Raw genomic sequence first — 15,823 nt, 5'->3', positions numbered from 1 at the left:
CACTAAATAAACAAACTGAAATTAAAGATGCGCTGAACACCCAAAAGGCTACCAAAACTTAACTATATATTCTTCACGTATATTTGCAAGAGAAAAACTTGCCAACGGACATCAAAAAACTGGAAAAGAGACACGTCGGAGATGTAAAACTTCCGTGCTAGCGAGTGACTGTGACAGTCTGTAAACAAACATGGCCGTGAGGTTCGCGTCATTAAAAGCGGAAGATTTTGAGAGAATTTTGGCTGCCAGGTCGCTCCGTTGTGTTGATTTTAAAAGTAACTAAGTAAATTACACAGGGAAAATAATAATAATGATAATGTTCGGCTTGACTGTGTTAGCATTGGCCTGCGCTAGCACTACACCAGCTAGAAGGTAACTGGACTGCCACACTCGCAGCACTGAGCCACAGGTAAGCTCGCATTGGCCTTTGCGAACACTACCGCTATGCCGGCTGGAAGTTAACTGGACTGCCGTGCTAAGAGCACCGAGTCGTGGGTAAGCTAGCGTCGGCCTTCGAGAATGCTGATATGAAAAGTGTGTGTATGTATTATAATAATAATAATAATAATAATAATAATAATAATAATAGTGGCTGGCTTTTTTTGTGGTCTATCAGATATATTCCATTCACCTAGCATGATATTCAACTCATCTCCAACACATTCAATATCATGCTAGTTGAATGGAATATATCTGATAGACCACTCAAAGCCAGGCAATATTATTTAAATAACAGAGCCTAATATTTAGTAGCTAAATAGCAGCGCTGCGTGTCTATTACATACCTGTCAACCCTCCCGTTTTTCCCGGGAAATCCCTTATTTTGACTTATTTCCCGCTGTCTTCCCGTTTTTTTATTTTCCCGAAAATATCCCGTATTTTCACATTATATAAAAGTCCCGTATTTTCACAATATAAAAAAGTCGGTAGGTCCAGAAATCATGACGCGCCTCTGACAGGAGTTTACAGCAGGAAGTCGGGCCATGAATTCACGTCCCCGCCCTCTCAGGCATCAGTAATTACATAACTATCTACGTCCGGAGGCGAGGCTGAACAAGTGATTAGGTCCAATGTTGCCAGATTGGGCGGTTTCCCGCCCAAGTTGGGCAGTTTCAAGTGCATTTTGGCGGGTTTTGAACATATTTTGGGCTGGAAAACATCAGCAGTATCTGGCAACACTGATTAGGTCTGAGGTGAAGATGGCGATGATAATAGCTAAGAAAAACATTAGCCTCTCTTTCTTTGATGATTTCAACAAGTGCGTGGCTGGAATGTTCCCAGACTCTTCCATCGCAAAGAAATTTTCCATAGGGAAAACGAAAGCCTCCCAAATAATCAAAGGTAAGCTACACATGTTTACATTAAGTATGTCCTGGCTAAGACCTCATAAATAGCCTAGTGTAAACTAATTGGTGTATTAACTGTTTTATCCACTCATTGTCTATTTTATTTTCTATCTGAAACTTACCCATTTTAAATCACTCTTGGTTTAATATCTTATATTACTCTTTATCTCTTTATTACTCTATCTATCTATCCATCTATCCATCTATCTATCTATCTATCTATCTATCTATCTATCTATCTATCTCTATCTCTATCTATCTATCTATCTATCTATCTATCTATCTAGTGTTCCGAGGCCATGACTATGGTAAAACCATAATAAATTGCAATGGAGTTTAATTTATTGACTGGTTATATAATGACCTTTCTTATTTTAACATAAGATACGTATTTTAGCCCTCAATTTAGGAAATAACTGGTACCACTGAAAGCAAATAAAAATAAATGCATAGTTTATTCACAAATGCACTTTATAAACCATAAGCATATTGAGTTTGGGTCTTGGCTATCACCAACATGCACCAGAGTACAGGAAATCACAAATACTAGATAGAAAATTGCCCCCCATTCAACTACACACCCACTTTTGGTGAAGGGTATGACTTTCCGAAATTTTCCCTTATTTTGAGTTAAAAATCTGGGAAATATCCCTTTTTTTCAAACCTCAAAGTTGACAGGTACGGTCTATTACATTCAAGAAATTATCCAAAATACTGAATTGGACATGCTGCAATGTCCTAACTAGGATTATCATAATATCAGGACCTACAATTGCAATCAAGATGACCCTGTTTCACCACATAGACACACACACACACACGTCAGCGCAGGAGATAGGTGGACTGTATAAAAGATCTGTATATGTTAGAGTGTAACTGTAAAAAGGAAATAAAAGGCATAACAAATCAAGAGGAGGTAGTCAGAAGTGTGATTACAGTTGACACTGTCTCAGGAGGCTTGTCGCCATGGTAACCTGCAGCCACCGGATGCTCCTTGATTGGCTGGCAGGCCTTGTCTCCCAGCAGTCCTTGTTTCTCTATTAGTATTCAGAGAGTTTCTGCTGCTGTCAGTGATTTTGTTCTCTCTCTCTCACACACACACACACACACACACACACACACACACGCTCATTCATACACACAATCACGCACGCATGTGCACACACACACGCACCAATACTTCCTTCCTACATCCCATTCTCTCTATAAAGCAGCGCCCCCCCACCCCTGACAGCCACCACCCCTTGTTAACAGCAACTGTTTGCTCTATATATAGAAGCAATCAAGAAAGCCCAATGGCTACAGCTGGGAGACCAGAGAGAGGGAGGAACTGACTGCTGGCTCTGTAAATACACACATACGCACAGCCAACACAGCATGCACACAGGATAGGAAAAATAATCGAAGATGCAAAGTATTTCCCAAACTAAGATTAATTCATTGCCAGTACCCCTACCTCACTACCACCCACCAGTCTAACACACACTTTCTCAGAGAAATACAGTATTAAGCCGTTCACCATATCTTTTCAACCTGCTGCTGCAGTTGAATTGTCCTCTACCAGATACACTGCCTGGCCAAAAAAAGAGCCACCATTTGGATTTAAATAAGCAAATACTTAAGAGCCTTTAATCTGATAATCAATACAGACTGCAGTAATTAATATGTTTCAGCTGACAGCAAATCTTTTAACCCTAACTGATGCAGTGAGTAACTTCTCATTTCTTGAACAGCCATATCAGGAGATGTATCCCAAAGTCGTGGAAAAGATGTTACTGCATTTCATGAGGATCAAATTATTGACCTGCATCGAGCAAAGAAAACAGCTAATGCCGGCCTTACACCAAACGACTTTTCGAGTGATTTCACTGTCACAGACAAATTTCCAATATCGGAATAAAATAACGAGAGCTTTACTAGAGATGGGGTGCGTTGTCATCTCATCTCATTATCTCTAGTTGCTTTATCCTGTTCTACAGGGTCGCAGGCAAGCTGGAGCCTATCCCAGCTGACTACGGGTGAAAGGCGGGGTACACCCTGGACAAGTCGCCAGGTCATCACAGGGCTGACACATAGACACAGACAACCATTCACACTCACATTCACACCTACGGTCAATTTAGAGTCCCCAGTTAACCTAACCTGCATGTCTTTGGACTGTGGGGGAAACCGGAGCACCCGGAGGAAACCCACGCGGACACGGGGAGAACATGCAAACTCCGCACAGAAAGGCCCTCGCCGGCCACGGGGCTCGAACCCGGACCTTCTTGCTGTGAGGCAACAGCGCTAACCACTACACCACCGTGCCGCCCTGGGGTGCATTCTTGTCACCTCAATTATTTGGTGTAAGGTGGTCAGGATCGCGGTCTTAAGTCAGTCTTTTTCTTGTCTCCATGTTCCAATAAAATCAACCATGTTTAACATTATCTTTAGTCTTGGCTCATGCAAATAGTGACCCTGAAAAATCCCCTATCTTTGCAAAATCATAGATAATCGCAAGAAAATTAGTTTGGTGTAAGGGCAGCGTCACTTTTCTTGTCTCCTAGTGTATGGTTAGAATAAGGAGATTGCTGAAATTACTGGAACTGGGCTAAAAACCGTCCAATGCATTATTAAAACCTGGAAGGATAGCGGTGAGCCATCAGCTTTCATGGAGGAAATGTGGTCAGGAAAAAACCTTAATCGTGATCATGAGTATGATCAGTATCACTTAAACACTTGGCAAAGTTGAACTGTAAAAAAAAAATCGACAGCAAAACTCACAGTTATGTTTAATATTAAAAATAAGGTCATTTCCACATACACAGGGCCACGAGAACTCACAGGATTGGTACTAAAGAGCTGTGCGGCCATAAGAAAACCACTTGTTAGTGAGATTAATCAGAAGAAGAGGCTTCAGTTTATTAGGGAGAATAAAGATTGGACTCTGGAGCAATGGAAAAAGGTCATGTGGTCTGATGAGTCCAGATTTACCCTATTCCAGAGGATGCATCAGGGTAAGAAGGGAAGACCATGAAGCAATGCACCCATCAAGCATAGTGGCTGCTGTACAAGCCTCTGGAGGCAGTGTTATGATCTGGGGTTGCTTCAGTTGGTCAGGTCGAGGCCCAGCAACGTTATGGGGCAATAAAATACAATCAATTGACTATGTGAATGTACTGAATGACCAGGTTACCCAATCAATGGATTTTTTCTTCCCTGAAAGGCATAAAATCAAGGCTTAAACTGTGAGTGTTTCAGGAAGCATGAAGAATCATTTAATTATTTTCACATATGAACTGGCCACCCCAGAGTCCTGACTTTAACACCATTGAAAGTTTTTGGGATGTGCTGAAGAAGAGTTTACAGAGCGGTTTGACTCTTCTGTCATTAAGACAAGATCTCTCTGAAAAATGAATGGAAATTTGAATAGAAATAAATGTTGTGATGCTGTATGAGGCTGTTGAAGCAACGTCACTGCTAATGCACACCATAATCAAAGCTAAAGGCGGCCAGACAAAATATTAGCGTATGCGACTTTTTTTTTTTTGGCCGGGCAACGTATGAGCTCACAGATTGTCTAGTGTTGTTTTGATTTACAGGGCAGAGAGGAAAACTATACATCTCACCCATGCCCCTTTTCCACCAAAGCAGTTCCAGGGCTGGTTCGGGGCCAGTGCTTAGTTTGGAACCGGGTTTTCTGTTTCCGCTGACAAAGAACTGGCTCTGGGGCCAGAAAAACCAGTTCCAGGCTAGCACCAACTCTCTGCTGGGCCAGAGGAAAGAACTGCTTACGTCAGCGGGGGGGCGGAGTTGTTAAGACCAACAACAATAACAAGACCCCGAAAGATCGCCATTTTTAAGCGACGAGAAGCAGCAGCTGTACAAACGCGAAGTCATCCATTATTATTGTTGTTGTTGTTGCCGCTGCTGCTGCTTCTTCCGTGTTGTTTTTGCTTTGATATTCGCGCCAAGGTTTATGTAAATGTAGCACCGTAATTGACGCATACAGCGACGTAACTGACGTATACAGCGACGTAATGACATGGCTCCGCTTAGCACCGCGAACTATGGAAAAGCAAACTGGTTCTCAGCTGGCTCGCAAGTTGAACGAGTTGTGAACCAGCACCAGCACTGGCCCCGAACCAGCCCTGGAACTGATTTGGTGGAAAAGGGGTACCAGAGAGCACAGCCTATTGTGCTTTCTCAGCTATCCAGCCATGGAGGAGTTAGGAAGAATGCTTATCCAGTACCTCGCTTTAAAATAGTTTATTTACTGACAAAAAGTTACCAGTACCAAACAATTCTGCAAATTTAAGATGTCAAAATTTTAATTATCAAAGGTTTGAGGATTCAAATATACATCAATAGGAATTAAATTAATTGTATACTGTTTCACACAACTACAGTATGTGTACAATATGTATGAACATAAATATATTGTGATTTAAAAGCAGGAAGTGTTCATTATAGAAAATCAAATGTCATAAACCATCAAGATGAATAAAGATTTATTTTATAATCACATATTTATACCCTGGATTGCAATGATACCAAACTGTGAGGTGCCTAGAGATTCCCACCCTTTATACAAACACACTGAGCACACAGTTCCAATACCAGAAGAGATATGGGACCACATGACTTACACTACAGCTAAAACATACAGCACCTCTCGTGCAATATGACAAGCTAAAGCAACACTTTGCCTTAAAGGTGTCTCAGAACACTCACATCAAGCTCTTCCTACATCTGTGATAACCCTTAACTACCAAATAATTGTCAGTGTTTAAGCAAACAGCCTGTTGCACCACTAAAATCAATCTCTGTTCAACAGAGGTTACCGCTCTTTACACTTGCACAAGACCGGCTGAAAAAAGGTCCACAAAAAGTCAGAATTGACCTTCCCAACATTAATGCTATTACATTAACACAATAATTCCCAATTACTCTTACACAGTGGCGAAAGCAACCTCAAAATTACATCACATTGTTTAAGACAGTAGCTGACCAATCAGAACACAGCCTATTCTCAAAATGACACGCAAATGGTTTTCATGTACATATACTGTATGTAAACATCATAGAGCACTCAATACAGCTCGTGGCCTAAACTAGACAACTTTAAAGGGCATATTCTGGACCCATTTCTTTTTTTTTTTATATGAAAGTATGTCCCTTTACACACTCATCCAGAAGGGTAATTTTGCACAAGGCCATCTGTCTACAGCAGAAAAAAATAAAACACGTCTGGAAAAATCCCAAGGGAGTCTGGAGCCAGAATCGTGACGTCACCTGCGGAAGCGCCAGCAGGCTGCGCGAGCTTTGCGCGGTTTCAGTGCACAGCCTGTGTAGACCAAGCGCTCCCATTTCTCTCTCATTGTCCGGTCTTTTGGGAAACGATGAGTACTAATCCCATCATGATTGGTGTTGCTACACCCTCCTATGATACATCTGTTAACCATTTTAATAATTACGCGATAACATTGAAGAAATTTGCAGAAAACCACCAGGTCGTTTTCTCATAAACAAACCAGCGCTGACGTAGGATTCAGAAGGAGGCGTCCCGCACGCGACGTCACGAAAATCAGTGTTTGCCGGGAAATCCAAATGCCAAGTTTTTTCAGAGGCAGACCAATTCGCCTCAAATGGCTTGATTTCAACTGAATTTTTCTGGTATTGCGCAAGGGAAAAAAATTGCAGAGAATGCAGAATGTTACAGATATTTGACCAAAGTTTAATATAAAATAGGAGAATTGCATTGATCTTGCTCCTGAATTTACCCGTGATATGCACTTTAAAGTTAGACGGCCTTTCGATTTCGTAAAATCGGTGAAATTTAGTTCCCTCTGAAATTTGGTCATTGTGATACATGTTTATTTCTGTAATATCTAAAAAAAAAAAAAAAAACAAGCCATTCTGTGGCTGGAAAGTTATTTAATTTGAGGGGATTCCCGAGCAAATAATGTGCATGATCGCTCGCTTCGTGCAGTCAAGCAGACAGAGGAAGTCCGGTGTACGCATGTGCAGATTTACCTTCTTCTTTTGGGTTTTACGGCAGCTGGCATCCAAAGTATTGCATTACTGCAATCTACAGGTTTACCTTGACCGTGCACTGACAGTTACATCATTCTGTTGCTAAACGAACAGCTGATCACACCGAGGTGCTCGCTGACCGCCGATATTTATTAGTTTGGTCCTACGTTTCCTTTCCTTCGCAATATAATGTCTTTTCTTCTCACTTTCCATTACTGCAGTCAGTCTTTCACGTTTCATTCGCATACTCGCGTCCTCCATTTTTCTCTCCCGTTTCAAATTTGTATCCCACAATGCCTTGCGTGAACAGGGAAAGCCCACCACCTGGTGCATGACGCGGTATCTTGAATTGGGTCATGGTGAAGCAGGCAAAAATAGCGAAGAATTTTGTTCTATTTAAAAAAACGAATAAAATTAGAAGTCTTTGATTCGAATTCAGTAGCTTTCGGTCCACTAAACAAAAATAATTGGGTATCAGGGAAAATTCTTTTTATGACCTACACTTGAATAAGGCAGTCTACCTTTAAATCATTCTTACTCAAATAATAATTCCCTTATATAAATAGGAAATTAAAATAAAAATATTAGCCTGATCTATTTTTGAGCAATTATTTTACAGTTAAAATAAATATTAATGGCCCACTAAAGGGTCCAAGGCTACATTCTGAAAAGTACTGCCACAGAATTTTCCAATTTTTCTTGGGCTTACCTGCTGCTGACTCTGTTCCTCTAAATTCAGCTTCACCTCCAGAGACTGTCTGGCCTCCAAAAAGGCCTTGCGGTGTTTGCGATCAGCCATGTAATATGACATAAGCCCCACAGTAATTGCACATATGTAGATCAGGATGTTGGCCAACAGCTGAAGAAAAGAGTTAAACAAAATTACCTTTAAACCAAATCACAGCGAAACATGTTTTTTTAGTAGAAACACATTCTCCTACACAGGCATGCACAATAATTAATGTCTAACTGCTTTTTATTCTTGAACTCTTACTTATATAATCAGTGCACTGCTCTTCAGATTATTAAAAGACCTGTTCTTTAGCGTGTTGGGCTTATAGTGCTGGTCTTGTTTGCATAAACCTGAGAGTAGGCTAGGAATATATTTACAGTTCTCTGATGAACCAGCTATAATCGGATCCTGTAACCATAATTTCTTTACACTATTATTGTTTGCAAACATTAAAATCCAAAGTCTTTATATAGCTGACCCATGTACAGGTAAGAGCTCTGAGCTCGAGTAATCTACAGGGAGCTGTCTTCAATGATAAATGTTTATTTTCCATAAACATGATGCCTGATTTTAAACGCTCAACAGTTTGTGTCGGTGCAAACAGCTGTATAATAAATACGGTGAATTTAATCCCTAGATTTCTCCCTGAAATCCAGGTTCTCCTGCTGCAGTGCATTCTAATCTTCTGGGGGGGGGGGGGGGGGGGGGGGGGGGGGGGGGGGGGTTGTGTCATGTCTCTTGAGGCTGCAGTTTGCAGCAAAAAGAGTTCAGACCCTGAGTGTCCAGCATACCCAGCTAAATACAGTGTAATAACATACAAAAATACAACCTTTTTGAATCTCTTCTACACAAAGGAACACTACTGCTCTCCTCTACATATTAATTCGACAGTGAATCCAAATTAAATTCTTGCCAATACCAAGGCTGCTGTCAAAATGTATCCGATTTAGTCATTTCGTAAAATATAAGTCTGTTTATGAGTTTACGCATGACCTTTTTTCACAACGGCTATAATCCCATTGCTTTTGTAGATACAACAAAATATAACTACACACACGTAATTGTGATTATCGATGTGATTATCACGATTTAAATATTACCATATCATGCTCTGTTGTTATGAATTTAACTGCATACAACTGTACTGCATTCGACTGACCTTAAAGAATAGTAGTTAAAAACTTGATTAAAGACAGCGAATTACTATTTCCAATGTAATTTTAGTTTCCAATTAAAGAAAGAAAAAATAATTAAATAATATTGGCTGGCGTTGAGTGGTATATCAGATATATTCCATTCAGCTAGCATGATACTGAACGAGTCAAAGACGAATGGAATATATCTGAGATACCATGACAAAAAGCCAGCCAACATTATGATTATTATTATTATACATACATATTCAATGGAACAATTATCGATTTTACAAAAACAAAGCAAACCTGGCAGCCATGTTTGTTTACAAATTGTCATAGTGGCTTGCTAGCATGGAAGTTTTACATGTAATACGTATCTTATGGCATTTTCAATTCACTGCGGGTGCCGCTGGCAAACAAAGAAATGCTTCTGCACATGCGCAGCAGAAAACTCTCTCACTGAATATTTGCATCAGGTCCGACATGTGACGTCGTGTTGTCTTGACAACCATGCAATATCGTAAACCATATTCAACGCCCATTCTCCACTGGGTAGAGTGACGTAATGCATGTAGGATAAGCGATATGCTAACAATACTGCATGCTGTCAAACCAAATGAATGAAACCTGCTAGAAGGGAATAGAATACATGTTTTTATTCAATCAAAAAAGTGTCCTGTACACTGTAAAAAAAGAATAGTTGAGAATACTTGAAATTTCAAGGCAACCGTCTGCATTAAGAATTTTATGTTTTGCCAATGATGTGCCCATGATAATCCAAACTATGATAAAACTGTTATCTTTATTAAGAATTCTTAATTAAGTCAATTTTCAATTCCTCATTCTGCCAACATAGATTTCTCTTTTTGCTGAACAGTGGCATTCACAGTAGTGCAAAAAGGCAATTGAGGTTATCAGACTTTTTTGGAGGGCTTTTTTCACCTTTATTTGGATAGGACAGTGTAGAGACAGGAAATGAGCGGGAGAGAGGGACATGACCTCGGGTCGGAATCGAACCCGGGTCCCCGGATTTATGGTATGGCGCCTGAGCCACGACGCCATACCCACGACGTGGGTTTTAAAAACTTTATTTCAATATTGAAGTTTTGTAATTGTGTAGAACAATGAAAAAAGGCATGTATAGTTTAATGATAAATTGTGATAACCTCAGGGGTGTCGTGGCTCAGGTGGATAAGGCGCCATACCATAAATCCGGGGACCTGGGTTCGGTTCCGACCCGAGATCATTTCCCGATCCCTCCCCGTGTCTCTCTCTCTCCTGCTCATTTCCTGTCTCTATGCTGTCCTATCCAAATAGAGGTGAAAAAAGCCCTAAAAAAATAGTGATAACCTCATTTGCCTTTTTGCACTACTGTGAATGCCACTGTTCAGCAAAAAGCGAAATCTATGTTGGCAGAATGAGGAATTGAAAATTGACTTAATTAAGAATTCTTAATAAAGATAACAGTTTTATCATAGTTTGGATTATCATGGGCACATCGTTGGCAAAACATAAAATTCTTAATGCAGACGGTTGCCTTGAAATTTCAAGTATTCTCAACTATTCTTTTTTTACAGTGTATGTATAATAATTAACATTATTATTCAGCTTTGGATTTTCTTTTAAGTTAGACAAGACAAATACTTAGATAATTAGTTCAGACAGCACAATGGTTCAGTATGCATGTATGCAATAGCTATACATTCTCTCAATGATAGCATTTTTAAAAATAATTACTTCCAGTAGAGACTAATTTGCAGTTTATTTCACTGATGGTGCATATTTTGTGTTTCAGTAAGTATTTAGTAGCTTGTCCATGAAGGTGAATTTGTGTCTAAAGTAATAAACAAAATGGCTAGTAAGTACCAACATGTCCATAAAAGTAACCCCATTTCCATAAAAGTTGGAATATTTTCCAAAATGCAATAAAAACAAAAATCTGTCATTAGTTAATTCACATGGACCTTTATTTAACTGACAAAAGTACAAAGAAAAGATTTTCAATAGTTTTACTGACTAACCTAATTGAATTTTGTAAATATTAATTAAGTGAGAATTTGATGCCTGCAACACACTCAAAAGAAAAAGTTGGGACAGAGGCAAAATAAGACTGAAAATTTTATAGGATATTCAAGTAACACCATTTTGGAAGATTCCACAATAAGCAGTTTAATTGGTAACATGATTGGGTATAAAAGGAGCAGCACCAAAGGGTCAGTCTTTGCAAGCAAGGATGAGTCGTGGCTCACGCCTTTGTGCCAAACTTCGTGAGAGAATTGTTAGTCAATTCATAAAGAAGTTTTCTCAACACAAGACTTTAGGTCTTTCAAAATCTATAGTACATAATATTGTGGAATTCTGAGACATCTCAATTCATAAAGGGCAAGGTCAGAAACCACTGTCGAATGTGCGTGACCTTTGATCCCTCAGGCGGCACTGCCTGAGAAACTGTGATGCTAATGTGACAAATATAGCCACAGGGGCTTGGGAGTACTTCAGAAAACCATTGTCACTTAACACAGTTTATCGCTGCATCCAGAAATGCAAACTGAAACTGTATTACACAAGGAGGAAGCCATTCATCAATTCTATGCAAAAATGCGGTCAGTTTCTTTGGGCCTGATCTCATCTCAGACGGACCGAAAGACAGTGGAAACGTGTGCTGTGGTCAGATGAGTCCACGTTTCAGCATGTTTTCAGGAAAACCAGATGTCGAGTTCTCAGTGCCAAAGGTGAACACGACCATCCAGTTTGTTATCATAGAAAGGTGCAAAAGCCAGCATGTGTGATGGGGGACATCAGTGCCCATGGCATGGGTGAGTTGCATGTGTGTGAAGGTACCACTGATATATTTGGGCATATATTGAGATTTTAGAGAGACAGCCATCAAGGTGGCGTCTCTTCCTGGGAAGTCCATGCTTATTTCAGCAGGACAATGCCAAGCCTCATTCTGCATGGGCTACAACAGTGTGGCTTCATAGACACAGAGTGAGTGCGCTTGGCTGGCCTGCTGCCAATACAGATCTGTCTCCTACTGAGAATGTACGGCGCATCATGAAGAGGAGAATCAGACAACAGCGTCCACGGACTGTTGAGCAGCTGAAGTCTTGTATCAAGTAAGAATGGACAAAAATTCCAATTGCAAAACTGCAACAATTCGTATCCTCAGATCCCATACAATTAAAGTGTTATTAAAATGAAAGGTTATGTAATGCAATTGTAATAATGCTTCTGTCCCAACTTTTTTTGAGTGTGTTGCAGGCATCAAATTCTAACTTCATTTATATTTGCAAAGTACAATTAAGTTGGTCAGTAAAACTATTGAAAATCTTTTCTTTGTACTTTTGTCAGTTAAATAAAGGTTCACGTAACTTAACAAATAATAGATTTTTGGTTTTATTACATTTTGGAAAATATCCCAACTTTTCTGGAAATGAGGTTAGTATGATAATAGATATAAATACAAATAAAAGGAATTACATTTCTTTTTTTAATGACTTCTTTTAATTCTTTCTTTGCTTCTTACTTTAACATGTTTTTCAATGGTGGTTGGGTTTTAGAAGGCAGCATAAATCTGATATTATTAATTATTAGTCGTCTGGAATCATCTGACCATTAGTCCTATGTATTTAATGATGCATGGCATTCATCCAACATGACACTAATGGTCTGGACCAAGTGCTCCATGGCAGATATCATTATCCTGGATTTGCAGCTATCTCTGTACTGTACATAGTTTCATAACCAGGCTGTACAGTGTGACATTATTGTCTCACATCCTAGATTTAACCTTTGCTCATACAACAAAGATCACAGACACACATGTCCAAGAACCTTGTTTTTAAGTCATAGCGCTCATGGTAGATCAAACCACATAGTAGATAAAGCATTTTCCATCTGCTTAAGTCATTTCCTCAATTCTAAGCAATTGGATGGACTGCTGACGTCACCTGCATGGTGACAAATGGATGTATCCACAGATAAGGCAGTAATTATATGTCTTGTATTATAATGCTTATGTAATGTAATGCGCATGCAATGTGAAACAAAGTTAAAATAAGGCCCAGCTCGGATATGAAACGTATGCAGTAATCATGTAAAATAAATATTTTCAAATTTTTTAAAATGAACTTTTAAAGTGTTGAAGTGAGGTAATCATCTAACACTATCTCTAACTGCGGCAGATTGCGCACTAATATGAGAAATCACCTTCCAAAGTTTCCTGTTATGTGTAGCTTTGTTAAGGTCGTTAATATTAAGACTGGACCATTGGTATATATTGCCTTGCCAACGCTTTCTCAATGTTCCTCTGTTCCGTTTGCCTTCCATCATACCTTCGACACGGATCTTAGCAAGTCCTCTTTCTGCCCATTTTACATGGACAAAGAGTTTGAGGGTTTTGCTCTTGATTACATTCATTATGGGAGTCATTTTAATAACTTCAAGAAGATCCTCAATTTTGATGTGGTCTGTTAACCTGTGGTTTGTTATAAACCTCAAAATATGGTTTTGGAAGGTCTCTATTTAGCTAAGGTAAAAAGTTTGTTAGTAAGAAAATAAATTGTGTGAGATTTGAGTTGGGTTATGTACAGTGATTGTGTGATTATAGTATACATTTCCTGCTCAAGCTAAAGCCTCAACTGACTATTATTAAAGCTCAGTACAGTTCACTTCCCCATGTTGTTGAGTGAGCATTACCAATGGTAAATTGGCTCTCAAAATTACAGTTGACTAATGTCTGACAAGTAACTGGGAGCTAATATTTCTGAAACACACACTGATACCTTTGTGGTCCAAAAATGTTCAGTGTTAAGGATCAGTCAGATCAGTTAAAAATAATATGATTACTCATCCTTTTTAATCCACCTCAAGCTCCTCTACTGGATCTTTCTTACCTACCACATTTTCAGAATGTAACCATGACTTTCCTCAAGCACCCTAACCTTTCATTTTTATCCCCTGTCCCCAGTGCCCTAACCTGTCTCCCGAGGGCAGCTCCTTGGATGTCTTCTTGCTGCTGCTGCTGTGCGATGGTGACGCCCAGCGCCAACGTGTGCACACCGCATGACACAGCTGTGATGAGCACAATAGGTGTCAGTCGTAACGGCAGTGTCAAGAAGAAGGAGAAGCTGAAGAAGGCCTGCCAACCTACTGTGTCACTGGCCTGGTGGAAGCGAGCAAAGTTCAGTCCTAGATAACAGAAAATGTGGGCATCTATGAGCACCCATAGGGCATAGGGCACCAGCCGGCGAGAGATGCGCTCAGGCAGAAGTCCGAAGCGGCACAGTAGGTAGAGCACGATGTCCACAGCCAATGCTACACACGCCACAGCCACAGATGCCAGCTTATCACTGGTATAGACCACAGCACACATCACAATCACATAGCAGTCAAAGAGGGCTGCAAAGACCACCAATACCAGCAGGGTTTCATGCCGCTGCCTCCGAAAATAGGTCTGGTAGAGGTTTTCCAGTGAGTCTGGGGTAAATGTAAGACGCATGAACCGAGGGAGACACAAACAGCAGCCTGAGTTACGCACGGTGACCTCATGGGTTCTTCCCACTGCTTGGCCCGGATCAGAGGGCAACGTGACCGAGCAGTCTGCTGAATACTCAGCAGAGTACTCTGGCTCGGAGAAGGGTCGGTTCCGAGGCATTTTGAAAAGGTTACGTGAAGAATGAAAAACAGATCCTTATTGTCCCTTAAACAAGCAGTTCTTAAAAAGTACATCAGTATATTGTGCTGGCTTGCCTGGTGCCCTCTTAACTCCCATGTTAAACAAGTTTTCGACCTGAGAGTTCCATCTGATGACTGGATTCAGTGTGGGCTCCTGATTGTCACTCCCTGCATCAAGATCCTGATGCTGGATCTTGCATGTGCACTGAATTCATCTTACACAGATTAGGGTTAGCAAACTGGACCTGTCTTAAATGACTCGTAAGGTTTAGCACTTGAAATGGCAGCCTAATAGTCTACAAAAAAAACACTTTTCCGAGCTCCATACATTTGTTGTCAGAAAGATGTGCAAAAAATAAATTAAAACAGGCCACAGAATGCTCGCTTTCGGTCCACACAGGCAAAAAAAAAACAGTTTAAGAGAGATAAGTCTCTCTAACTGCGGCAGCCTAATAGTCTACAAAAAAAAAAAAAAACACTTTTCTGAGCTCCATACATTTGTTGTCAGAAAGATGTGCAAAAAATTAAAAATTTAAACAGGTCACAGAATGCTCGCTTTCGGTCCACACAGGCAAAAAAAAAAAAAACAGCTTAAGAGAGATAAGTCTCTCTAACTACGGCAGCCTAATAGTCTACAAAAAAAAAAAAAACACTTTTCTGAGCTCCATACATTTGTTGTCAGAAAGATGTGCAAAAAATAAAAAGAGGCCATAGAATGCTCGCTTTCGGTCCACACAGGCAAAGAAAACAACAACAACAACAACAACAACAACAGTTTAAGAGAGATAAGTATTTCTAACTATGTATGGCAGCCTAATAGTCTACAAAAAAAAAAAAAACTTTTCCTAGCTCCATACATTTGTTGTCAGAAAGATGTGCAAAAAAAAAAAAATTAAAACAGGCCACAGAATGCTTGC

General features: G+C 40.0%; 1 protein-coding gene across 1 annotated transcript in view; it reads right to left on the bottom strand.

The window, feature by feature from the left end:
* Window positions 1-15,061, bottom strand: part of adcy3a (adenylate cyclase 3a) — a 34,620-nt gene extending 19,559 nt beyond the window's left edge. The window contains exons 1-2 of the mRNA XM_060922263.1: window positions 14,209-15,061; window positions 8,071-8,220 (exon numbers count right to left, since the gene is read on the bottom strand). Of these exons, the coding sequence (XP_060778246.1) occupies window positions 8,071-8,220; window positions 14,209-14,886 (828 nt within the window). The 5' untranslated portion in view covers window positions 14,887-15,061. The remainder of the gene's footprint in view (window positions 1-8,070; window positions 8,221-14,208) is intronic.
* Between the last annotated feature and the right edge of the window lie 762 nt (window positions 15,062-15,823).

Source organism: Neoarius graeffei, chromosome 5 (genome assembly GCF_027579695.1).
Source record: "Neoarius graeffei isolate fNeoGra1 chromosome 5, fNeoGra1.pri, whole genome shotgun sequence".
Lineage (NCBI taxonomy): Eukaryota > Metazoa > Chordata > Actinopteri > Siluriformes > Ariidae > Neoarius > Neoarius graeffei.
Note: the sequence above shows the minus strand (reverse complement) of the source record. Positions and strands in the feature narration are given on the sequence as shown.